Consider the following 26575-nt stretch of genomic DNA (forward strand, 5'->3'; position numbering starts at 1 on the left):
AATGAGAAAATTAGAAATGTTGCCTTACTGAAATATGTTGAAGCTGATTAATTAAATTACTAAAACGAGAACTGAAATAAAAAAGAAAGCTAGTAATATTAGAAATTTAAAAACAACTAGTAAACAAATGACAAAAGCACATCAAAATTAAATTTTTTACTAAAAAACTGAAAGTAAAAAAATTAAAGATATTAATAGATAATTTTATAAATAATGTGAAATTGTGGTCTGATGCGGAGCAACCGACATGCAGGGAAAGAAAAACATAAAACAGGAAATGATATCAAAGAGAATCCCTAAAGACTGTGTGTCAAGGTCTGTAAGACTCTTAAAATATCAGATATTTTTACCTTTTTATGGCAAGACCTAATTGCCATAATTTTCAGGCTGTAAAGTTATATAAAAGTTATGTAAAGTTCAGGCTGTAAAATGTCATCTGGCGTGACTTACCAAAAATGCTATGATTAATAATTCATTATAAATGTAAACATATATTTTAAAAGAATACATAGTACATTCACACATTTAAGGTGTGAAGAAAATATGGTATTATTTTTTACTTGGTTACACCACATGACATTTTTTATCATATTTTATCATTTTTATCATGACATTTTTTTAATAACATTAGTTATTATCATTATGGTTTCATATGATTACACCATGCAATTGAAACTTTTTTCTTTTTGTCTTAAACACACTTATTTATCATTTACCTGTTTAACATCTTCCCTGTTTCCTGCAGGTTCTACCACGTCAATAAAAAGGGTCGTGTTGTGAACTGCCCCTATGTGGACAATTCGTACAAATGGGCTGGAGGTGGATTTCTCTCCACTGTGGGTGACCTTCTGCTGTTCGGTAACGCTCTGCTCTACAGCTATCAGATGGCCGAACTGAAGAACACAGAAGGGCTGCTTCCTGGCTTCCTCAAACCCCACACGGCCAAAGCCATATGGGCACCGGTGGACAAAACAGAGGCGTCGTGGGACAAAGACGGACTGTATGCCCAGGGCTGGCTGGTGGTGGAGAAGCAGCAAAAATACGGGCAGTGCCGCAGCCGCAGACATTACGTCTCGCACACAGGGGGCGCTGTGGGGGCCAGTAGCGTCCTGCTGGTGTTACCCAGAGAGAGCGGACACACTCCTCCACAGGGGGTGGTGGTGACCATCATCACTAACATGCAGTCAGTGGGGCTCAATACCACCGCGCTGAAGATCGCACAGGAATTCGACAAGGCCAGGGATGAAGAACGTGTATCCGCTTGATTCATAAACACTGCTGTGATCTTTTTGTAGCCATTTTAAGAGATTTGTGGTAAACATCAGGACGCTTCTTTGTTAACAGTGCTGAGGTGTGTTCATGTCCTCAGTTTTAATTCAACATTTGTGCCAGGTGCTCATTTTGATAGCTTTTATACAAATAGGAAGTGTCGAATATGTTGAATAAATAAAAATGGATCATGGAAACCTCTGTGAAGGGCTCTTAATCTGATCTTTTAATTTTTCTCTTACGTTCACCATGTCATGCTCACAATACGTTGAACTCAGTTTGGTGATATATCATATTAATTATTAAAGTGTAGTTGAGAAGCAGTGACAGCAGTTCCCCAAATCTGTTTTAAACAATATACTGTAATTCTTTCATAACCTCATATTAATTTAAAGTCTTTATGTAATATTTGTGCTTTTTTAAAATGTATTTCACACCGCTGGAATACTTAAGTGAATTGAATAAAGTCAAAACATGATTACAAATGGTGAAAAACATACTGTACCTAATAATAATAATAATACACATTCATTCAAATTTGAACAAATAAAAAATATATTTGTCATCCTACAGGAATTATGTAATAGAAATTATTTCACACACACACACACACACACACATATACATACAGAACACAAATGTCATGTATAGTAATCACCACAAGATGGCAGTCGTAATAATTTAATAACTTTATTAGTAGAAAAAGCAGAGCATTTCAATTAAATTCATTCAATCTCTGTATTACTAATTTACAAGTAGTCTAATTTATAGTCAAAATTATTTTCATGAGGTAAATAGTGCATAAAAATAAGCAATGGATTATTTATGTTTTCTTAAATATGACTTATTAAATTCATATTAATTTTAGATTTTTATTATTTTATCATCATTTCACATCATATCATTTTATATTATAATGTAATTATATTTTTATATTTCCTCATTAGTTGTCTTATGTTGGATTATATAGTTTAAGTTTGATAATTCATCGTATAAAAAGTGTATGATCAACTGATATAGCAGTTAAATCATTTAAAGCATTTGCTGTTGTTATAATTGCTGCTATTCTGTTGTTGAATTTTTGTTATTTTTGTTTTTTATATAAATATTTAAATTTGTGATGTAAAATAAAATAATTCAAGTATTTTTGTTGTTATTATTACTGTTTTTGTTGTTTATTTTCATTTCTATTATTATTTTTATTCCTGTAGTATTTCCATTTTTGTCGTCCTTTTATTTTTATCATTGTTTTTGTTTTACTTTTTTCTTGTATATTTGTATTTTCGTTAGTTATTCAGTTTTTTTGTTAATTTTCTTGCGCTTTTTGCTATTTTTGTTGTTGTAATTTTTGTTATTATTTTTGTCATTTGTTATATTATTTATTATTATTTTTGTTGTTATTTCTTGATGATGTTATTTTTGTTATTATTTTTGTTTTTTATTATCATGTTTGTTGTTACTATTTTTGTTGTTATTTTTGATATTATTTCATATATTTTTATTGTATTTTTGTTATTATTTTTGTTTTTTATTATCATGTTTGTTGTTACTATTTTTGTTGTTATTTTTGATATTATTTCATATATTTTTATTCAATTTTTGTTATTATTTTTGTTGTTATTTTGTCATTGTTGTTATTATTTTATATTATTGCTTCCTATTTTTGTAATTATTATTATTATTTGTATATTTGTTATTATTATTTTTGTTGTTATTATCATGTTATTGTTATTTTTGTTATTGTTATTTTTATTATTTTTATTTCATATATTATTACTTCCTATTTTTGCTATTATTGTTATATTTTTGTTGTATTTTATTATTATTATTTTTGTAGTTGTTATTTTTGTTATTATTACTTTTTTGTTGTTGTTGTTGTTATTACTCCCTCCCAACATCATTCCCGGCGGACACATTTTTCTTTAACCCTTAAACAGGCAATGTGCACTACTGTATGTAGACTTTTGAGGCATGAAAATTAGTTTTTTTACCCAATACTGTTATCATTATCATTATCATACTCATAATCATGATCATACTTTAAAAAACCCATAATCAAAGCTGTGACAGTTCCACACTTTGTTTTTACAGTTAATTAAGTGCATATAAAAACGAATCACACTATTTAGGCTATACTATAAAAAACATAGAATAGTACATAAGCACGCAAATCTACTAACCTTTTTCATCTTTCCCCACGTTCAACTCATCACAACCAGAAAGAGGGTCTTATGTTGGACTCGTGTCAGCAACCCGCGAGAAGCTGAACTGGACCCCATCCGACACCCACCGAGCGTTGCGTCACTATTGATCTTCACTGTCAGTGAGAGATATAAAGCAGCATTCCGCTATGGTAAGAGTGCTTCACCTGGTCAAAGGTGCTGAGGGAAGTGAGGGCACCAAACCACCTGACGCCTCAGGTCATTCCCATAGAGATGGTGTGGAGAGACACCACACACCCCACCCAGCACCGTCCAAGACAGCCATCCCACGAGAAGCTGAACACAGAGACCCTCTTCACCCTCTCAACTTCTTGGTCTTCTGTTGGTCTTCACAGTTGTTTAATGGTCTTCACAGTTGTTTGATGGTCTTCACAGTTGTTTGATGGTCTTCACAGTTGTTTGATGGTCGTTACAGTTTGGTGGTCTTCACAATTGTTTGATGGTCTTCACAGTTGTTTGATGGTCTTTACAGTTTGGTGGTCTTCACTAATGTATGTTGGTCTTCACAATTGTTTGATGGTCTTTAAAGTTGTTTGATGGTCTTTACAGTTGTTTGATGGTCTTCAAAGTTGTTTGATGTCTTTAATGTTCTTTGATGGTCTTTACAGTTGTTTGATGGTCTTCACCAGGGCTCCTGAAATACGGTCCTGGAGAGCTGGTGCCCTGCGGATTTTAGCTCTTAACCTGATCAAACTCACTTTACTTACCTGTGATTTTGCTAGTGATCCTGAAGACCTTGATTAGCTCGTTCCGTTGTGTTTGATCTGGGTTGTAGCTAAACTCCAGGGCAAGATTTGAGGAACCACACTGCTGCATGTTGGTCTTCACAGTTGTTTGATGGTCTTCGCTGCAGTTTGAAGATCTTCATCATCTCGTTTCAGAATGGTTGCTTCATCAGGCACTGTGGTGAGTGGAGGTGTAAGACACAGTGGTGGCATTTTTCTTCAGATCCCAGTGTGAAGTTAGGAAGAGAAAAGTCTATCAATCAGAGCGATCAGTGCACCAGCGAGTTTCACCTGCTTACAGACTCGGTTCTGTTTCTGACGTCACAACGTGGAATTTAGAACGTTCGTGATGTGACGTCATTCAGAGTGTGTGACTGCGCAGACTGTCTCTCTCGCGATGCTGATTGGCTGTTGAGAGTATTTGATCACCGTCAGCACTCCTCTGCTGCCCTCTGCAGGCCATTGATGATAGTTAAAATAAAATTGATATAAAAAGGTTTATAAATGTTTTATCCTGAAATGCTCAACAGTAACTGAATTCACCCTGATTCATTCATTTTTTGTGTCTTTTTTTTTAATGAAGCATTTTAGAGATGGATACTCAAACCATTATTATTATTATTTTTTATTGAAGTTTATCTAAATATTTAAAACTTTTGACAGTCAGAATTAATAGTGAGAAGAAAACACTGGTAAAACTTTATTTAATATTTATACATCTGCTTCAATCATCTCACTGGAATCACATTGCATTGTGGGATACATTATGCATGAAGTGTGCTCTGTTGTATAATGCACATTTAAGACACAAACAGTATTGCATCTAGGTATTACACATACAGAAAGCATGCATATTGTAAACAGTACACATACAGCAGAAATAGTAACACGCTTACTGTATATGACGTGAACAAATGTTTGATTTTGAAAAGGTTTGAGATATTTTCTTTAAATATGGTGCCAATATATTTTATAAAATGATTCCAAATGATTAGGGAAATGATGTTTATGTTTATGTTGGTGTGTATTAATGATTGAGCATGTTGTTGTTACTTACATTTAATGGTAAAACATTTCAACCATGCAAAGTAATTCCAGTAATCCAGTAGAAATAAAAAAGAAATAAGAGTATAATCAAAGTTTCAGCCAAAACAAAAACAACACAGTGTAAAAATGTATGTACATGGCACGTGACCATTATATATTATTAACTCTTCTATATCTAATTAAAATTCAAATCTATGCTAAGGATGCTCATTTTGAAATGTATTGCTTTCCATTGAGAATCTGATATGGTAGCAGTTTGCTTATAAAGAATCTGCATCCTTTTTACATATTTAAACTAAGGCGTTTTAATTGACAGAGCTATTTACAAAATCCATGAACATTAAGAAAGATTTTTTGAGAGTAGCTGGCAAGTTGAGCTACTGTGCAATTGACATTTTCACATTGAGTCCAAGACCTCCACAAGGGGGCGATGTTACAAGGTAAAGTTGTCATCAATCATAATGGAGTTGCCCACAACATCAAAGCCTCTTTCAAACATCAATGTCGAGTTCACATGCATCTGTTTCAAAAGTAGAGTCACACCGGATGACTGCTTGATTTGACTCTCCAGTACTCCACAGGTTTTGGTTGACTCCGGGCGTTTCTCTTTATTCTGGGAAAAAAAAAAAAAAAATTGTTAAAACAGAAAAGAGAATTTATAATTGACCAGAACTGTTGGGGGACTGTTTGAGGTTCTTAAAGATGACATAAAATATGTTAACATATCATAAGTTGATATTAATCGATAAATCAATAATCTTTAAAAGAATAGTCTGGGTTCAAGTTAAGCACATTCTTGTGTGTCAATGGCATTTTTTATCTTAAAAAAAGGTTAGGATTAGCCTACAAAGAAAGTAAATTGTACCAATCTTTGAAGGATTTAAAATTCCAAATGTAGGCTTACTATTATAATATTATAAGAGCTCTTATATTGTTTACTTCTTGTGGCTTTATTTGTGAAACAGTGATTATTTTGAAGCTCACAAATGTCCATATTCACTTCCGTCACAAGTGACGCTAAATTATTCACTCAAAAGATTTGTTCAAAAAATGATTCATAAAAAAATGCTGTTACTTCATTTGGAACAAAATGCATTCACGGAGGAAAAACATCTCAAGCAACTTGTATAATTGTGCCCAAAAGTTATTCAATATTAACATTAATTGTTTACAGAAATGTTGTATCCTGCTTACTTTGCTACACAGAAGTAAGCTATTTAATGTGAATGTGTGAGACTTCCATTTCATCATTTCATAACTAAGTGCGGTAAACGGTTAATATAATAGCTTACATTTAAATTGTATGATAACAAATTGTTTGTAATATAAAGCAGCATAACATGCTGTTTTTGTACAGCTAAAATAACTGGAAGAGAATGACACCGGTAGTCTTGCACATTCAAGTTGCAAATCCAAGCTTTTTTACGTTAAAATAATGTGGGGGAAAAAGCAAGTATTTATAGTTAAGCAGGGCTGTGATTACCTCACAGCCTCATGCCTGCTTTGCATTAGTAATCTTGCTCTTGTGATAGGCTATTACTTAATTATATCGACTTCCAGTTGTAAATGCGTTACAGTAGACAGTTCTTTTTTATTATCCGAGAGACGAGTTAAAACGTTTTCTGTGGTAATCCACCACATGTCTCTGTAAAATGTTAATAAAACTGGTATTGAATCCAAAGCTTCATCGTCAAAAGCCCACGTGACTCACTTGCAGATGTAGTAGATGACCACACCGAGCACCACTAGGATGAGGAGGGCGATGATGACCACAGCAGTGATCATGCCCTTCTCCTCACTGTTTGGTAAGAAACTGAACAGCTGGAACTGCTCACATCTGCTGCCCTCATAGCTCGCACTGCAGCTACAGGACGGGACAGGGTTTCAAGCAAAGCATTTCATAGGTATGTTAAAATGTAAATGGCAACACAATAGATATTCTGTTTGTGAAGATACTTACACACATGTGGGAGTAGACACAGAGAGTATTTTAAAGCATGTTCCTCCATTCATGCAAAAGTTGGCTTCTGACCCAGTGCAAGGTTTACCATGTTCTACAATAAGAGGAAACCCAAAGGGAACATAAAATAAATGCATCATTTACCTAGCACACCTTTATCCGCAGAGCAATTTGTTTGTTATTTTGCATTTAATTTGCATTTGCATTTCAAGAATTCCCATTAAGGAAACATCAAGTGTGATTTGTATATGATACATTATTTTATACCAAATTAATTTTCTTGTTACATTTTATTATCTTTAATAATTTTCCCAGTTTTTTTTTTTTTAGATGTTTGTATTACCTGCCATCATGGGAAATACTAAATAGATCTTCTCGTAATGGAAATTTCAACTGACAGTATTCACTTGCTGATCACCTGAGAATAAAGTAAATGTGGTCAGGTTAGCTTACATTTGTCCAGAAAGATTACAATATGTTTTGATCAGTTGATTATTGGTTCAACATTCATACAGAATAAATATGCAATATTTAAGAATCATTAAAAAAAAAAAAAATATATATATATATATATATATATATATATATAATATATATATATATATATATATATATATATATATATATACGTATACAAGTGTTTTCCATATTAACTGTTACATTGTAACAAATATACTGTAATTATGTTATCACATTAAAGTAATGTTATATATATTTCAAACACTTCAGTTGACTGTATTGGCTCTGCAACATAAAGACATTTTAATGAAAAATGTGATAATTATTTCATATCTCAATTGTAACATGTGACCGCAATGATATTAAATAGAAAGCCCACTTCCCAGATTCTTTTTCTTGTTAAAAAGAGCCTATTCTCACATGTCTCTTTAGAGTTTCAGACGAGATCGCAACAGGAACTCAAGCTGTGCTCAGATTTGCCAAGACACTAAAATCTATTTTCATGTTAAAGGTTTTCAATCTGAAATCAAATACTTGACATCAAAATGTCATCCACAAACTTTATAGCTCTGTACTCAAACTATATGTCTCATGTCTATTTGGATTTCTTCTTAAAAATAGAAATTTCTTTGATTTCTTCTTTTAGGAGAAACATCTGAGACATAGTTACATTACTAAGAATTCCATTCAGACTTTAATTTTTTTATTTTTTTTTGTCCCCCAAAAAGCATAATTCATAAATTTGCTGTCTCAGTACTCACCTGTTTACAGTTTTTGCGCTTGACCTCATGCACTTTTCGAAGGCTTGAGTTTTTGAAAGTTTGCTGAGATGTACGAAATCCTAATGGCACACTGTGTTTCAGGGAAATGGCAGTGAAGACTTACCGTCCAGGTGGAATCCAGTGCAGGTGAGTCACCTCGTCTTCCTCAAATAACTTCTGAGCTAAACGTCACTGTGTGGTTCAGAGTCACATAAACGCAGTGGGTGGATCCCTTTGAGCTCAGAAATGTTGTGATTGCTGTTTTTCCACATTTGTGAATGGAACAATTCTCATCATGCGTCGGTAGAACATTATGACAGGAGTTAATTTGTAGGGAATTACCTGCCATTGCATCAAACTTCCAAAAAAAAAAAAAGAAAAAAAAAGAAAAAAAAAAAAACAACATTGTAACTTTCTGTAACGAATAAAGCTGTTAAAAAAAAGCAAATCACCATATTTATTCAATCTTTTTGGATTTTCTTATTTTGAGCAGATTTGAAGTGTTTTTGCATTGTAAATTTTAGGTTTCTTCAGATATGTATTAAAAGAAACTGTGAGGGGTGGTACTGTTATTTTAAGTGCATTAAGAGCAGGTGTGGTTCTCAGTGAGATTGCTTTGCTCTCTCGTGTGTAGGCTGGCTGGGTTTGCTGTCAGACTCAGGTATGCCAGATATGCTAATGGGGGAAGTTCTGTGCGTGTCTCAGGTATGCATGGAATCGTGGGAACTTTGCAGACTTTAATCGTTTGTTTACATACCTTGTTTAAAGGGCACATGAAGGACAAAAGGCAACATCATGTTGAGTCACTGAAAACCGTTAGAAACTGTTTTTAAACTTTCTATTGATCAAATAATCCTGAAAATAAAATGTATCATGGTGTCCTCAAATTATAAGCAGCACAACTGTTTTCAACATTGATAATAATAAGAAATATTAGAGCAGCAAAACAGCAGATTACTGCAGAATGATTTCTGAAGGATGACGTTACAAATTATATTTTACGATAAGAAAATAGAAAACTTTCACATTTCAGTTATATTTCACAATAATACTATTTAATCAATTGAGCATAAGAGGCTTTTTTCAAAAACAATAAAAATGTTACCACTCCAAACTTTTGAACAGTATGTTTGCCAAGTTATTGAAGGATTCTTCTCAGCCTCAATGTCTGCCCAAACTTGAAAAAGGCTTCAATCAACTTTACAACATCAAAGCAATTTATTGAAAATCTTTCAGCAACAACTTGATCTTCCTTTGCTTATTTTCAGTTCAATTCAGATGCTTAGCTGAAATGCTAGCTTAATAACCCATAGAGTCAGTACACACATTAATGCGGTCATTTAAGGATGTTTAACTCATTTAAACTACAACCAATGTTACTAGAATACTCACAGATCACAGAATACAGTACATAGCGGTTCGACAACAACACTAAATCAAATGCATTTACTGCACATGGCCAGTTAGCATATTAGATGCTAAACACGCTAGCATTAACAAACAACTTGCAAGAAATTCACAATTGGTCTTTTAAACAGTCAAATCAAACAATCAAAGTTGATGAACACATTGTGGCTTTTCCCAGCTTTCTTTGAACAAACTCAGCATGTGGTTTACTCCAAACTCAGTGGCTACATCCGTGCATGCTTTAGCAATCTTTCTCCTTTGGTTTTATAACCAGTATCAACACCAACTTTGGTAGGAGAAGCACATTCACTTTGCCAACAGAGATCCCTCTGCACACTGAAAATCAAACAAGCACACCTGGTTCTATTTAACATGTGAAGTTTCGATGGCCAATCAGCTTCCTTGTTTCTTCTAGGTTGCACTATGTGCCAACAACCAATAGTATCCATTCATTTTGATTTCACATCAAAACTCATTTCATCTAATAGATTTTTTTTTCTTTATTTAACAATGATGCATATCATTTATTTTCTTACAATTTCAAATTTCAAATTTAACACCTGATCATTTGATAGATATTTTTTCTTTATTTAACAATGATGCATATCATTTTTTCAACCATTCCACATCTCCCACAGCAACATTACATTCTTTAGTATGCCACTTGTTTCTTACAAACAGGTTAGGACCTGCCAGCTGACACCATCTTCTCCAGAACTTGTTGACTTCTTCCTGGATGAATCTTAGTCTTTTGTACGGATAACCTTCAAATTAGAAACTTCCTTGATCTCCTCTTTTCCCAATATGTCCCAGAAGAAGAGAGTCTGGACTTACGTATTCCACGCAGTCTTCCCAACTTTGTGTCCTTGCATCGATAGGTCATTCATTGAACAAATTTCTCCATTTCTGTTAGGTGAATCTGCAGGATGAATTTTCAAAGACCACTCTGTGCTATACTTGGCTGCATTAGTTTCTAACTTTACCTTGTCTTGTCGTTCTAGGAACTTGTGAAGATCTTCAAGAACAGACTTGGCCCCTATAAAATTTGACCCTGAGTCTGACCACAATTTCCTTGGATGTCCCCTTAAAGCTGTAAATCTTTGGTATGCCAGCAGAAATCCTTCTGTTGATTGATCACTGACAATATCAGTATGGATAGCTTTTGATAGCCCTAGCCATCTAACAACAATTTTTCCAATTATAATTACATGATTCTTTTGAAATCTTCTTAGCCTATGGATTAATAATGCTGAATGTAGATCCGAAACGTCTTTTCACATCAGGTTTGAACAGTCAGTGGCATAGGTTATAGATAGATAAATAGATGGTATAAAAATTAACTATATTTGCAGCAATTCTTTTTCTGCTGTGTTTTGTTGTTTCTGTTGTTGTTGTTAAAATAACCACGTCATCCGGATCTCTAAACTTGTCACTGGCACGTGTCCGTAGAGAGAGAGAGAGAGAAAGCACATGTAGCTGAATAGGGTTTGAATAAAGCGTGTTTGGCTTTTAAAAAAATACTAGATGATACAGCACTGAAAGATTTTTACCATAAACGACCCTAAGAGCTTATGTGATCCGCTCCACTGTTTTGATGCGCTGCTCACTTAAAATGGTGCTGTATTACGGCTTGCGGTCCAGATGGATGCTGGGGTGTGGATGCGCTCCACCTTTTGAAACTCAGTTATATAGGTATTTAAGGATAAAATACACGAGTTGCTTTTAAAATATTCATGAGTCCTTTTCTTCAAGTCGAATCAAGTCTGGAGTCATTTCAGTTCGAGTCTGAGTCATGTCTGAAGTCTATAAAAATGTGACTTGAGTCCGAGTCAGTAACTCGAGTGCCCATCTCTGGTGTAGACACATATGCATTATATGGTAAGATTGGAACTGCAGTTTTGTCCTCATTGAAGATTTTAATTCTTCCTACACAAACTAACAGTCCAGAAATTTCGTACCTGTACACTGCCAACCTACTGAGGGTAGTATCAGTAAAGACTATATTCTCCTGGGCTGCTAGAAATAAATCTTCAAGAGCATCCTCCTGTTCACTTACTGTCAAGATAGCTTCCTTGAATATTCTCTCCAAAGACTTCACCTCCCACTTTGATGAACCAGAGGTCTTAGTTCTTATCTTCAGGCATTTCTTGACCACTCGACGCACCCAAGCAGTAGCTCTGACCAGTCTGGACAAGCTGCTGAATTTTTCAACATTAAGCAACTTACTTGCTATTAAGCCATCAAACATCCTTCCTTATGAAACATCCTTCCGCCTTTCCTTTTCATTTGCAGAGGTGCCAGAGTCTACAGTGAGGTGATTTAACTCAGATTTTTCTCTATCCTCATGAGCTCCCACTTTAAATTTCTCAAGGGGGACTGCATCTTGTTTTTCCTTGGCCATACATCTGGTTAATACTGCAGAGAATGTTTTTTTCTGGAGTTTGTTAATACTCTCTCTTGCAGAAGTTGCAATCTCAGCAGCTGACTTCACTGGCCAATCCTCTACTGGTCACTTAAGAAACACTGGCCCTCTCTGCCATGCAGAATCTTCTCTGAGGTCTTTTGGACTATCTCCCCTTGTGATAATATCTGCAATGTTTAAGTCACCTGGGATCCACCACCAGTCTTTAAGAGGCATAGTTCTCTGGATCTCTCCAATTCTATTTGCAAAGAAGGACTGGTAGCCATAGCTAGCCCACTGAATAGCTCCCAACACTGTTTGGCTGTCCACCAGGTCTTATCCCTTCCATCAGAGAATGTATTTGCCAGCAGTTTTCCTTTCCAGCCTGCAGGTGTTAAACCTTTAAGGAACTTTATCTTTCCAAGCTGAACTTACTCTTCAAACTATTTAATGGCTTCTTCTCTGAGGCTTTCTGACAGTGGTTTATCCCATTTATCTTTGGTCAAGTTTCCACATCCTGCTTCTTGAAATGCCTTTCGTACAAGGATACCCCCTTTTAGCTTGACAGATGTGACCAGGCCAATTGGATCATACAGCCCCGTCACCTGACTCAATAGTTCTCTTCTAGTCAGAGGATTAGGAGTCTTGGCCCTAACCTCCTCTTCAATTCTCTCATTTTCTTTTTCTGCTTGGAAAAATTAATAGAGGTTATGATGTAGAGTTTATCTTCCTCTGCTCTTTTGCTGCTGACTTTACTGACTCACCATCAATAGGGTTCCAACTTTGTTCTGACCAAACCCAGTGCTTCAAGGAAAACCCTCCAGCTCTTAGGATGTCCTCAATACCTTCGCTTATTTTATCCAGCTTTTCCTGATCATTGTGGGATGTTAAAATATCATCTACATAACTATCTGCTTTTTAACTCTAGTGATACTCTCCTATTTCCTCACTCTGATCATCTCTCCACAGGAACCTATGTTGATGCATTTCTCTCTCCACCAGCCACATATTCCTGATATCTCCTAGGACAGCATAAACTCCTCTCCTAAACCTTAGAAGGACAGCTCTGATCGGATTAAGAACATCTGGGCTTTCCAAAGAAGATCATACTCACTCCTTTAAATTTCTGACTGCTATTCCATACCAGGCACACTGGATTAGTAACTGAGTGAGGATTTGGTGCAATCAGGTAACTCACATACCACACAGGTCCATTCCAACAATTAATAATATCCTCAGTGAGCTTGATTGCTGCTCCTCGCTCCACCATTTCATGAATTTGAGCTGCATAAGCAACTTGCCACTCTGTCAAATTGTCAACTGTCAACTCCCTCTTGAGCTGCTTTTCTGTTCTCAGAAATGTTGCCTCTACTCCACTTCTATTATTAGGAAGGAAGCTGGATCTTCAGTCCAGGGGTATTTTGAATGTCAATGAGGAGACTTGCTGTGCACATCTTCCTCTACATAGGTAAGACCCTCTTTTATAATCTTTTTTAAGTTCTCTTTCCTCTGGTAGTGTTATCTCCTTACCACCAACAGATTCCACAGCAACAGGCTCCACACATCGGTTCACAAGCTGCCCCGGTGCTATTCCATTTCCACCATTCCAAGAACTCACGGTTGCTAGCAGCTGTAATAAATGTCTCAGCTCTGGCTCCCTGAAGTAGTTGGACTGACTTAGACATCACTTGCATTTCAGGTTCCTCCGCTGTCTTTTCATATTTTACTGCAGCTGTTCTCATTGAGCGAGCAAAATGTGTTTTGGACTCATATGTAGCTACATTGATTTCTTCAAATAAGTCTGGATGAGCTCCGCCTACTGTCTTTCCCAAAGGACTGTCCCATAAGACAAGATCCTCCACAACCTTTACTCTTTGTGGGGCTAATCTCGCTTCTCGGTGGCTAATAAGAAGTTCAATTTCTTTAGGTCTTACCAGCTCTTCAAGTTTGACTTCTGGGAAGAATCTCTGCAATTGCTTAGGTTTGATGACTTTATGCACTTTAGCAATTTCTTCCAAGCCATAACAGAGAAGCTCATGCGCTCTTTCTTTGTCCTTGACTCTGACTCTAAGAAGATACTGCTTGGTTTTTACCTTGATGGTCATTCTAGCAACTCCATGCACAGAGTGACATCTTCACTCCTTAACCTCAACCTTTCTGCAGCCTTGTGGGTTATATAGTTGGTATCTGATGCAAGGTCTACCGAAGTTCCAATCTTCTGTCCCGCATTGGCTGTAACTTCCATAAGCATCATAATGACAGGTTGTTCTTGTACTCCACTTTCCTTTAAAAGTCCAATGTGGGTTTTTCCAGTGCAAGTCACTGTTGCTGCTTTGTTGGTAAAAGCAATCCTGCATCGCTCAGCCAGCTCTGGGGAAAGTTTAGCTAAAAAATCCTCTTGCTCTTCTGTTAGCACATTCATACCTTCATACTATCCTTTAGAGACTTTTCCCCACTGCCACTTGTGGATTCTCGTCTTGGACAGAGAAAATAATGATGATCAGGTGCATTTTCTTTTCTGCAGTCTCTATTCTTGCACAAGAATGTGCCTCTGCAGTTGGTGTCATGCCTCATGACATCCAATGTACCTTTTACATGCCCCAATCCTTATCAGAGCAGCTTTCTTTTCAACTAGCTTCAACTCCTTAAACTTCGTACAGAAGAAAATCTTGTCTTTATGATTTACAGCTCCACGCACGGTACTCTGGAGTTACACCATTATCAGGGTCAATCATGAAGACAAGCCAGTCCCTCTTTACAAATTCAGGCAGTTTACTCTCAATAGAGGGTTCTTTATTGCACCAGTGTTCCCAAGATCTGAAATAAGATGGCAGAAGAAGCCTTGGAGAAAACAGTGGACCAACTTAAGAGAGAGAGAGAACCACTGCAAAGATGTGTTTTACCAAGTAAGCAAACCTTCTCATTCGAGAATCTAGTTAAATGACTGAATCTGAACTCAGGAAGGAATTCCAGAAACTCTCTTCTAGTGCAAGAGCACTTTTTATGCAAATTATGACTTTAAGATGGGATTATTTGCTAACACAAAGAGTGATGAGAAAGTGGAGCTTGAAATGCAACAGGCAACAGATATTGAGAAGACTGTTAGTGACTGTGAGTCAAAGCTCGAAGAGGTACGAAAAACTGTCCAAATTAACTTTTGGCAGTGATATGGTCAAGAGGAATTAACTGCTGCAGTCCAGGAAGCTGAGAAAGCTTGTGACCATTCTGCTTCACTACCTGTTACTGGTGTCAGTTGTGAAGGATATGAAGTTCAACTAATTCACTTAGAAAGGTTCGTGAGCAGAGCAGTCAAAACTCTATCCAGCTGGGCGCGATGGATTCCTATATCAGAGAAAAAGGACTTTGAGAGCAGAGTAAGGCAGTTAAAAGTATGGAATAATGGACTAGTTTCAAGAAACAGTGAGTTTATTAGTGCACGTAATGCTGAAAGAAGTTCTCAATTTGCAAGTCCTATAGACCCAAACACAGCTCTCCAATGCCGATTACACCAGTTGTGAGAATAAAACCAACTAGTTTGCCTAAATTTAGTGGTATCAAGAAAGATTTCTTCTGTTGGAAGAAGGATTGGGAAAGTTTGCAGAAACAAGGAGAACCAACTGGATCAGCAGAGGTCAAGAAAATCCAGCTCCTGGATAGCTTGGATGACAGAATTGTTAAGGACCTGAGGCTGTCAAGTTATAGCACTGCTGAGGATGTGTTTAGAGTGCTGGAAAATCAATATGGCAACAAGGTAACGATCTCCATAAAAATTATGAAGAACTGGAAAGAATTCCTGCTGTAAAGGGCCATCAACTCAGAAAAGTGATAGACTTGATCCAGACTGTTGAAAAGGTCTATCTGACCTGACAGATCTTGGAAACACTAATGCAATAAAGAACCCTGTCTTAATCAAGTCAATTGAGAGTAAACTGCCTGAATTTTTAAAGAGGGACTGGCTTGTCTTCATGATTGACCCTGATAATGGTGTAACTCCAGAGAATCACTTTGACCTCCTGTTGAAGTTTTTAAAGATACAGGAAGACGTTCTTGAGAAATTTGAACAGTTCAGAATTACAGACAAGGTGAAAAGACAAGATAAATCAGAAAATAGATTTGAAAGGAGGCATGCATCTACAAGAACCATAAAGAAAGGTTCTGATGGTGGGTGTACTGTGTGTGGAGCTGTAAATCATAAAGACAAGATTTTCTTCTGTACAAAGTTTAAGGAGTTAAAGCTAGCTGAAAAGAAAGCTGCTCTGCTCTGATTGGGGCATGTAAAAAGTGCATTGGATGTCATGAAGGTGACACCAACTGCAGAGCCACATTCTTGTGCAAGAATAGATACTGCAGAAAAGAAAATGCACCTGATCATCATTATTTTCTCTGTCCAAGATGAGAATCCACAAGTGGCAGTGAGGAAAAGTCTCTAAAATATAGTAGGAAGCTAAATGTGCTAACAGCAGAGCAAGAGGAGTTTTGAGCTGAACTTTCCCCAGAGATGGCTGAGTGATACAGGAATGCTTTTACCAACAAAGCAGCAACAGTGACTTGCACTGGAAAAACCCAAGTTGGACTTTTAAAGGAAAGTGGAGTACAAGAACTACCTGTCATTATGATGCTTGTGGAAGTTACAGCCAATTCGGGGCAGAAGATTGGAACTTTGGTAGACCTTGGATCAGATACCAACTACAAACCTGATTCCAAAAAAGTTGGGACACTGTACAAATTGTGAGTAAAAAAGGAATGGAATAATTTACAAATCTCATAAACTTATATTTTAGTCACAATAGAATATAGATAACATATCAAATGTTGAAAGTGAGACATTTTGAAATGTCATGCCAAATATTGGCTCATTTTGGATTTCATGAGAGCTACACATTCCAAAAACGTTGGGACAGGTAGCAATAAGAGGACGGAAAAGTTAAATGTACATACAAGGAACAGCTGGAGGACCAATTTGCAACTTATTAGGTCAATTGGCAACATGATTGGGTTTAAAAAGTGCCTCTCAGAGTGGCAGTGTTTTAGAAGTCAAGATGGGCAGAGGATCTCCAATTCCCCCATATGCTGCGGCGAAAAATAGTGGAGCAATATCAGAAAAATTGCAAAGAGTTTGAAGTTATCATCATATACAGTGCATAATATCATCCAAAGATTCAGAGAATCTGGAACAATCTCTGTGCGTAAGGGTCAAGGCTGGAAAACCACCCTTACGAAAAATACGTTTATTCAAGTGTGCTATTAGTATACTTCTTTTTAAACTAAAAATAGGAAAGTATGCTTTTAGTTTACTTTTTATGTACTTCTCAGAAATGGGCTTCATGTACTCCTCAGAAATACACTTAAAATTACATTTAAGTATACTTGACTTATACTTAAAAAAAGTTCTAAATATACTTGAACTTTACTTAAGTATACTTAATAAAATAAACTTGAAGTATACTACTTTTTGGTAAGGGCATACTGGATGCCCGTGATCTTTGGGCCCTTAGACGGCACTGCATCACATACAGGAATGCTACTGTAATGGAAATCACAACATGGCCTCAGGAATACTTCCAGAAAACATTGTCGTTGAACACAATCCACTGTGCCATTCGCCGTTGCCGGCTAAAACTCTATAGGTCAAAAAAGAAGCCATATCTAAACATGATCCAGAAGCGCAGGCATTTTTTCTGGGCCAAAGCTCATTTAAAATGGACTGTGGCAAAGTGGAAAACTGTTCTGTGATCAGACGAATCAAAATTTGAAGTTCTTTTTGGAAAACTGGGACGCCATGTCGTCCGGACTAAAGAGGACAAGGACAACCCAAGTTGTTATCAGCGCTCAGTTCAGAAGCCTGCATCTCTGATGGTATGGGGTTGCATGAGTGCGTGTGGCATGGGCAGCTTACACATCTGGGAAGGCACCATCAGTGCTGAAAGGTATATCCAAGTTCTAGAACAACATATGCTCCCATCCAGACATCGTCTCATTCAGGGAAGACCTTGCATTTTTCAACATGACAATGCCAGACCACATACTGCATCAATTACAACATCATGGCTGAGTAGAAGAAGGATCCGGGTACTGAAATGGCCAGCCAGATCTTTCACCCATAGAAAACATTTGGCACATCATAAAGAGGAAGATGGGACAAAGAAGACCTAAGACAGTTGAGCAACTAGATGCCTGTATTAGACAAGAATGGGACAACATTCCTATTCCTAAACTTGAGCAACTTGTCTCCTCAGTTCCCAGACGTTTGCAGACTGTTATAAAAAGAAGAGGGGATGCCACACAGTGGTAAACATGGCCTTGTCCCAACTTTTTTGAGATGTGTTGATGCCATGAAATTTAAAATCATCTTATTTTTCCCTTAAAATGATAAATTTTCTCAGTTTAAACATTTGATATGTCATCTATAATGTATTCTGAATAAAATATTGAAATTTGAAACATCCACATCATTGCATTCTGTTTTTATTCACAATTTGTACAGTGTCCCAACTTTTTTGGAAATGGGTTTGTATATAACCCACAAGGCTGCAGAAAGGTTGAGGTTAAGGAGCGAAGATGTCACTCTAATAGTGCATGGAGTTGCTGGAATGACCATCAAGGTAAAAACCAAGCAATATCTTCTTAGAGTCAGAGTCAAGGACAAAGAAAGAGCACATGAGCTTCTCTGTTATGGCTTGGAAGAAATTGCTAAAGTGCATAAAGTCATCAAACCTAAGCAATTGCAGAGATTCTTCCCAGAAGTCAAACTTGAAGAGCTGGTAAGTCTGTGGTCACTAAAGAAATGACTCTTTATCTAGGGTGACCAAACATGCCATTTTCCCAGGACACGTCCTGGCCAGGATTTCTATATTGCCTAAAATATCCAAGTTTTGGCTTTGTTTGTGCTGCGCAGACCAATTGTTGTATGACAAAGTACCGTGAGAGTTCTAGAGAGCAGACGGCTTCTTGTGCTTTTGAATCGCTCTCACAGTACTTTGATGTCATACACCGATCTGTTTCAAGTCCAACACTAATATGTACACGTATTTGCATCACTTTGACTGTTCTCTGTAGATCCCACCTTCTCACGCACCACGATTGGTCGAGTATGTACAATGTCTGCATGTAATTGGTCAAACGATCATTACCTTCATTAAGTATGAAAACAGGAAACCAAAGCCAAAACCTGGATATTTTAGGCAATATAGAAATCCTGGCCAGGACGTGTCCTGGGAAAATGGCACGTTTGGTCACCCTATCTTTATCCTACCAGTAGCATCTCAATGTTGATGAACACGTTGTGGCTTTTCCCAGCTGTCTTTGAACAAACTCTGCATGTGGTTTACTCCAAACGCAATGGCTACATCCGTGCATGCTTTAGCAGTCTTTCTCCTTTGATTTTATAACCAGTATCAACACCAACTTGGGTAGGAGAAGCACATTCACTTTGCCAACAGAGGCCATGTCCACACGTACATGTACAGAAGTTTTTTCTTCCTCCGTTTTTAAAAAAATCTCCGTCCACATGAAAACGCAAACGCATGTATGATGCACTGTCAAGAGCATGCCAAGCCAACAGGTGGCAATATAATCTCAACCGTTAAAGCCATGTTGGCCAATCAGTAGCCTGAAAAAGTTTCCAGTAGGTGGAGATAATGAACGGACAAACCGTATAGAAAAGCTGCGGTTTTAAAAATAACTGCGTTCGTGTGGACAGGGCCACAGATCCCTCTGCACACTGATAGTCAAACAAGCACACCTGGTTCTATTTAACATGTGAAGTTTCGATGGCCAATCAGCTTCCATGTTTCTTCCCAGGTTGCACTATGTGCCCACAACCAATAGTATCCATTCATTTTGATCTCAAATCAAAACTCACTTCATCTGATAGATTTTATTTCTTTATTTAACAATGATACATATCATTTTTTTCTTACAATTTCAAGTTTAGCATAATAATGTTCACTTAATAAATCTGTCAATTTAATATGTAAAACAAATTAAGTAAAAAAAGCATTTTTCAGAATTACATAATCTGAAAATTTAACAAAATATTTTTTTCAGACTTACATAATTAAAAAAAAAATCATAATGTGCAGTAACACTTTACTGCTACTCTGATGACACTAGAACTATACATATTAATGTCATACTATCTTGTGATACTGGAATGATATAGTATATCACTATAGTATATCAAAATGACAATTGTAATATACAGTGTAATAGTTTGACAGCACTATGACATTATGTAAAATGGTACGATATTATTAAAGTAGTAAGATCACACCAGTAATATGATTCACACCGGAAAAAAATGACAACCTAAAAATGGCAATACCTAAGTAAACTCAGTCAACCTAAATACATTAATGTATAACAAGAAAACCACATTTTATGGGTTACTAGAAGTAGCTCTTTACAGGAATGATTGCAAGTCACCACTTTAATGATGGAAACTTCACAGTGTAGTGCAAGGTAAGTATTATAGTTAAATGATGTACATTGTATGATAGCATTATGCACAGTACTGTGATAGTATTTAATGGTTTGATGATATTACTATTGTAAGATAGTATTATAATGGGATGTACAGTCGTAATATGATAGTCTTATCTTAAAGTCTGAAGCAGCTAGACCTTTGTTTTGTTTCTCTCTTCCTCAGTCTCCATCTCTCCCACTGTCTCACACACACCTCCCCGATCAATAGTCATGTTTGAAACGCATTCCTCACATCTCAATGTCACCTCTGCCATCTCCATATGCTCAGTCATGACAGCTCCTGACGTTACGCACATGACTGATGCGCGTTTGCAGCGCGCAGTATTAATTGTGAGGGAATGAGACGCGCGTAACGCGTGAGAAAATTCGCACCTCGGCGGCAGTATAAGGTGTTTTGATGGATGCGAGGTTTTCCCAAAGAACATTTGCCATCTCTCGGAAAGAAAACCAATAGAAAAGCGTTCTCTCTACGTAATGAATCCCCTCCTCCTCCTACTCCTCCGACATAACGGAGCGATGCTGGCGTTCATGCTTCAATCGAATCGCGTCTAATCGCGGCTTCGACACGATGGAGACGAGAGTCCCTGGCGTGATTTAAAGGGGGAAGCCCTCAGCACAACACGATAGATACACAATGCACTCCTCCTGTCGCGAATACGATGCCTTTCTCTGGACGTTTGGACTCCTAATGTCACCTCGCTGAGCGATGATGCTCGCGTTACGGCTCGCATTTGCTCATCGTCCGCTTTATTCGCGAAAGAAGCAGCAGAACGGATGCTTGACCACTGCGAAACTGCCTTCACGCTTCAAGCCTCTTCTGATTATCGGCAAGGGACGCATTATCATAACCACGAGGGCCAGGGAGACACGATTAAAGTTTCAACGATGTAAATCGAGGTAGGTTAGCCCTTGGAGACGTGCATTTCATCACTGCTTTCTTTCCACCCATTATTGGCTTAATAGGTGTTTGCTGTTATTTTGGTAATTGCTTCACTAGATCACGCGCTGTCATGGTGCTGACTTGGTGATGCTTTAATCAGAAGACACCACTTCATCCAATAGCTCCTCTAGGCCTGGGAAATACAAGACATGTCTTCCATTTTCATATGGAATAGACTATATTACAGTGCGCATCTGATGTTGTGTTGATGAGGAATTTTTGACGAGTAAGAAAATCTGGTTGTAAGTGGGAGCTTGGAGAAGAGTATCAAAATGACACGAAATGGTTCCATCGCCATGTATTTTGGATTTCATGTTACCTGAATGTGTTCCTTCTGACTGAGCTGCCCGTTAAACTTCTGAAAGTGGCATCTACGAACTTTGATCCTGTCGGTCCATTGTAGGTCTTTGGGCACGTGGTCAACACAACAAATCCAAATGAGCGCTGATGTGAGACGTGCCTGATTCAAATCAGTTCAACGAACCTATAATTCGTTCGTCAGATTGATCGCTTTCAATCCGTTAGACGAGGACACATCGCGCACTGCACTGCTCGATTAGCATGACCTGAATTTAACCTGTTACGACATGGTTTGAAGACAGCAGAGGAGGAGCTGAGATCAGCTTGGCTGGGAGTAAGATACGTTGTTTTACATATAAGCGTAATTAGTATGATTCAGTCGTGTTTTCAAAAACGCAACGCAAAAGTCGGATCAGTCGGAGTGCGCTAAATGTGTACGCTCTCGATGGATCGCCTTGCGTGAGAAGGTAACCATAGCAACAACACAGTTGGGTCGTTCTATTTCGAACGGTACGTTGAGAAAACATAAGGGATTGTTATTATCCATCATTTATTATAGGTTTACAAATATAATACAAATGTGTTAATGTTTTAAAAAGTCTTAAAGACTTAGCTATAGCACGAAAAGGACAATAGGCCTATAGCACGAGAACCTCAGGAAAATACATAAATTCGTTTAAAAGTCGGTAGCACTTCACTGTGAACTTCTTAACAAATAGAAACAGTGTGACGTCTTCGCTTTTGTGTGTGTGTGTGTGTGTGTGTGTGTGTGTTAACATTGCTTAAGTACATTAGTTAACATGAACTAAACATGAATAATGAATTCTGAAGCATTAATGTAATTTTTTTAACATTTAGCTAATATATTGCTAAATGTTAATTTATATATATATATATATATATATATATATATATATATATATATATATATATATATATATATATATATATATTATAGGTAATTTTATATAATGCTGACTGTATTTTTTAAGGCTACCTAAAATATGCATCATGACATAACATGTGACCCTGGACCACAAAGCCAGTCATGAGGGTCAAATTTTTGAAATTGAGATTTATACATAATCGGAAACCTTAATAAATAATCTTTCCATTGATGTATGGTTTGTTTGGAAAGGACAATATTTGGCAGAGACACAACTATTTGAAAATCTGAAATCTGAGTGTGCAAAAAAATTCAACATATTGAGAAAATCGCCTTTAAAGTTTCCCAAATTAAGTCCTTATCAATGCATTTTATGGATCAAAAATTACGTGTTATTGTATTTAAGGTAGAAAATTTAAAAAATATCTTCATAGAACATGAACTTTACTTAATATCCTAAAGATTTTTGGCATAAAAGAAAAATCGATAATTTTGACCCGTACAATGTATTGTTGGCTATTGCTATAAATATACCCCAGTGACTTAAGACTGGTTTTGTGCTCCAGGGTCACATACATACAATTTTATTTAGGTCAAAACTATTATTTAATATGACTCTTGTGTTAGGGGACAGATCCGGTAGTAGCCTAACTCCTTAAGAGAAGAAATACAGGTTTTTTTTAAATTTACATTTCAATTATATTCACATTTATTTGTATAGGGCTTTTCACAGTAAGTATTGTTTCAAAGCAGCTTTGCAGAAAGTACATATTTTAAAATCAAGAGTAGAAAAATGTTATCGGAGGTGACTGTCAAGGTAATGTCTTTATGGCAGACCTTACAGATAACATGCATATAATACAATCATGCAGTTAGTTAATATATTATTATGTATATACATTTAAGCACTTTTCATAGTGTAAAGAGTTCTAGTGAGTTTTGCTATTTATTCTTACATTAATGTCCATTAATAAATATTATATAATGTTTAACAGATCAGTAGCTCAAGTCTTGGCTACAAAAAGCTGCTAAATATTTACATCGTTATTGTACATAAAAATGCAGATCAATAAACACACACTGACCTCTTGCATGCCCCAGTAGTTTTCACAATAGAAGCTTTCCATTAAATAATCTACAGTAGGCTTTTCAGCTAAATATTAACATTAGAATAATTATTTAAAAAAATGGAAAACAGCAAAAAACTACCAGGCAACACACACAAAAAAATACTCATTATCATTATTATTATCATTATTATTAATAAAAATTATGATAATTTCAGGCAGTTAACCACTACTAGTGAAAACGCATAGACTTTCGACTTTGTAAACTTCCTGTGATTAACTGCTGATGATTTAAATTAAGTTTGTTATCAAATTTAATATTCACATAGTCTATACATAATCATCTGTTAAGCATTAAATTGAATAATAATGTTTCTTAACACTATTAAGAAAAGACACTCCATACATTTTTTTACCTTTTATTACTTTTTCATTTATATGAGTGTCAAACAGCAACTTTCACCTTAAAAAAAATGCTAAAACGAACCCTCGCGTCTTCCTTTCTCCTCTACCTTGTCCCACTTCCATCTATTCAGACTTCCTGTCTCACTGTCCGGTGTACGCTGTGCCTTCTTTGGCTTAATATGATTTGTCTTGTGTACTAGTTTCCCCTCGTCCCCCAGCCTGAGGTAATACCTCTTGTAAAACCACTAGAGTTTGAGACATCAGCGTTTGTCAGGCGGTCTCAGTGAATGAAGTTTTCATCACAGCGCTTCAGTGATTGAAGCCGGTGGTAAACAAACCCCAATCACAACTTTCCACAAAAAAATGTACCTTTTGTGTAATGCTTACCCTGCTGAAAATCAAGCTGTTTGTACAATGCAATGGTAATGCACCCTGTGTGAGCTTTTGTACAATAACAACCTTACCCTGCTGAAAATCATAGCTGTATTTGTACATATAACAACCTATATATATATATATGTATACTGTATATACTTGAGTCGAGGTTGTTATTAAATGTGAATGAAGCACTATGCACTCAGCTCACACATGCATACCATATGTAGGACAGTATGAATTCTGGGAATTCAAAGGGCCAGCCTTCACCACAAGAATATGTCTTGTCCTATTAGAGGGACCCCTTTTTTTTACCTTTCTAACAATCGACTGCAAGCTTGCATTCAGATCCTACCTCCATCCATCCTACAACCTAGTCTTGATAATCCGTTACACTCGAATGTAGGTCACAATACGGAAGAAGAAAAGATCTGTCGCTACTTCGGTTTCATTGTGACTTTCATACCTCACAGAAGGGGCAAGATTAGCAACTTAAAGATCATCTTTCGTACATATCAAAAAACATAGATTATAGCGCACAATTGCTACTGGCTACTTTTTAATAGGTTTTTGTTATTTTTGGGGCTTGACATTGTGTTTGTCACTATGGGCTGTTGCTTTGAGATACTGTAGCTTTGCTGAATGGTAGCTTTAACAGTTTCGTCGCTTGATTTAAGTCACAGGTCACTGGTAAAACTGTGAAGTTAAGCGAGTATTTGATTTCATAACAGATCCAATATCTCCCTTCATTGATTTTATTGCATAAACGACAATTTCATCACTCCACAAGGATAACTGTGTCATGACTGAACTAGATGTACGTGCTTTCTTAAACACATGGTGGGAAATTTCAATTTTAACATAATACGTCTTTATATTAATTAGTACTTTATATAAAAATTTGTTTAAAAAGAGTACTTTTATCTGGTTTTCTTCTCAGGTCTGGTATGAGTGAAGTCGCCTCTGTCTAGCACAAACTAGAGCTCACATTTGAGAGAGTCGAAAGAGGACGTCCGTTCAGCGTTTGCTGCGCACCACACCATGAGCCAGCCACAGTGAGTGTGCAAGCTACATCCTACCTGCTTTATCCTGATGTGGAGTGTGAGAACACTGCTGTGTGTATCGTGCACAGGAGAGTGTGTTAAATTGTGTTTGTGTGTGTGTTTATACTACACTAACTATGCATTAAGCAATGTATTTTTTAGACATTACTGTCCCTTTTATTTCATTTGAATACTTTTTGGAGTGAAGATTTGTTTGTGTTACATTTGTCTGAGAGGTTTTTGGTTTAATTCATTTTTTACATAGTGTTATTCAAACATTGGTCCTACCAAAAATAGGTCACAAATTCAGTATTAATAAATTGGTATCACTATATATTGTGGTTACTGCTGTATATATCATATCATAATCGCAAATCATCATAATATGGCGATTTAATGTGTATCATAATATTAAATATACTAATCAAAAATAGATACACTGCTGTTCAGAAGTTTGTGGTCATTAAATGGTTACTCCACCCCAAAATTTAAATTTTTGCCATTAATCACTTAGCCCCATGTCGTTCTAAACCCGTAAAAGTTTTGTTCATCTTCGGAACACAATTAAGATATTTTGGATGAAAACCGGGAGGCTTGTGACTGTCCCATAGACTGCCAAGTAAATAACAGTGTCAAGGTCCAGGAAAGTATGAAAGACATCGTCAGAATACTCCATCTGCCATCAGTGATTCAACCGTAACATTATGAAGCGATGAGAATACTTTTTGTACACGAAGAAAAGAAAAATAATGACTTTATTCAACAATTCTTCTCCACTGTGTCTCTCCAAATCAGCGTAGCAGTATGCCGGCGTATTTTGACAA

General features: G+C 36.5%; 3 protein-coding genes across 7 annotated transcripts in view; 2 read left to right on the top strand and 1 right to left on the bottom strand.

Annotated features, from left to right (window-relative positions):
- lactb (lactamase, beta) overlaps positions 1-1472 on the top strand; it is a 5943-nt gene extending 4471 nt beyond the window's left edge. For both annotated transcript variants that reach the window (XM_042752936.1, XM_042752937.1), the window contains exon 6: positions 746-1472. In XM_042752936.1, coding sequence (XP_042608870.1) covers positions 746-1265 — 520 coding nt within the window. In that variant the 3' untranslated portion in view covers positions 1266-1472. The remainder of the gene's footprint in view (positions 1-745) is intronic.
- Positions 1473-4532: 3060 nt separating this feature from the next.
- Positions 4533-22399, bottom strand: LOC109084217 (pro-neuregulin-4, membrane-bound isoform-like). 3 transcript variants are annotated; one of them, XM_042753739.1, is made up of 6 exons: positions 21995-22399; positions 8444-8801; positions 7567-7641; positions 7224-7317; positions 6975-7127; positions 4533-5876 (listed from the first exon to the last, which is right to left on the bottom strand). In XM_042753739.1, the coding sequence occupies exons 3-6, from the start codon at positions 7574-7576 to the stop codon at positions 5801-5803; spliced, it is 333 nt and encodes a 110-aa protein (XP_042609673.1). In that variant the 5' UTR covers positions 7577-7641; positions 8444-8801; positions 21995-22399; the 3' UTR covers positions 4533-5800. The 3 variants fall into 3 exon arrangements, with proteins under 3 accessions (XP_042609673.1, XP_018954459.1, XP_018954453.1); XM_019098914.2 differs by lacking the exon at positions 21995-22399 and having other exon boundaries at positions 8568-11142; XM_019098908.2 differs by lacking the exon at positions 21995-22399 and having other exon boundaries at positions 8444-11140.
- Positions 21032-26575, top strand: part of LOC109062492 (transmembrane protein 266-like) — a 69417-nt gene continuing 63873 nt past the window's right edge. For both annotated transcript variants that reach the window (XM_042753737.1, XM_042753738.1), the window contains exons 1-2: positions 21032-21632; positions 25649-25763. In XM_042753737.1, coding sequence (XP_042609671.1) covers positions 25750-25763 — 14 coding nt within the window. In that variant the 5' untranslated portion in view covers positions 21032-21632; positions 25649-25749. The remainder of the gene's footprint in view (positions 21633-25648; positions 25764-26575) is intronic.

The sequence above is a fragment of the Cyprinus carpio genome, chromosome B25 (genome assembly GCF_018340385.1).
Source record: "Cyprinus carpio isolate SPL01 chromosome B25, ASM1834038v1, whole genome shotgun sequence".
Lineage (NCBI taxonomy): Eukaryota > Metazoa > Chordata > Actinopteri > Cypriniformes > Cyprinidae > Cyprinus > Cyprinus carpio.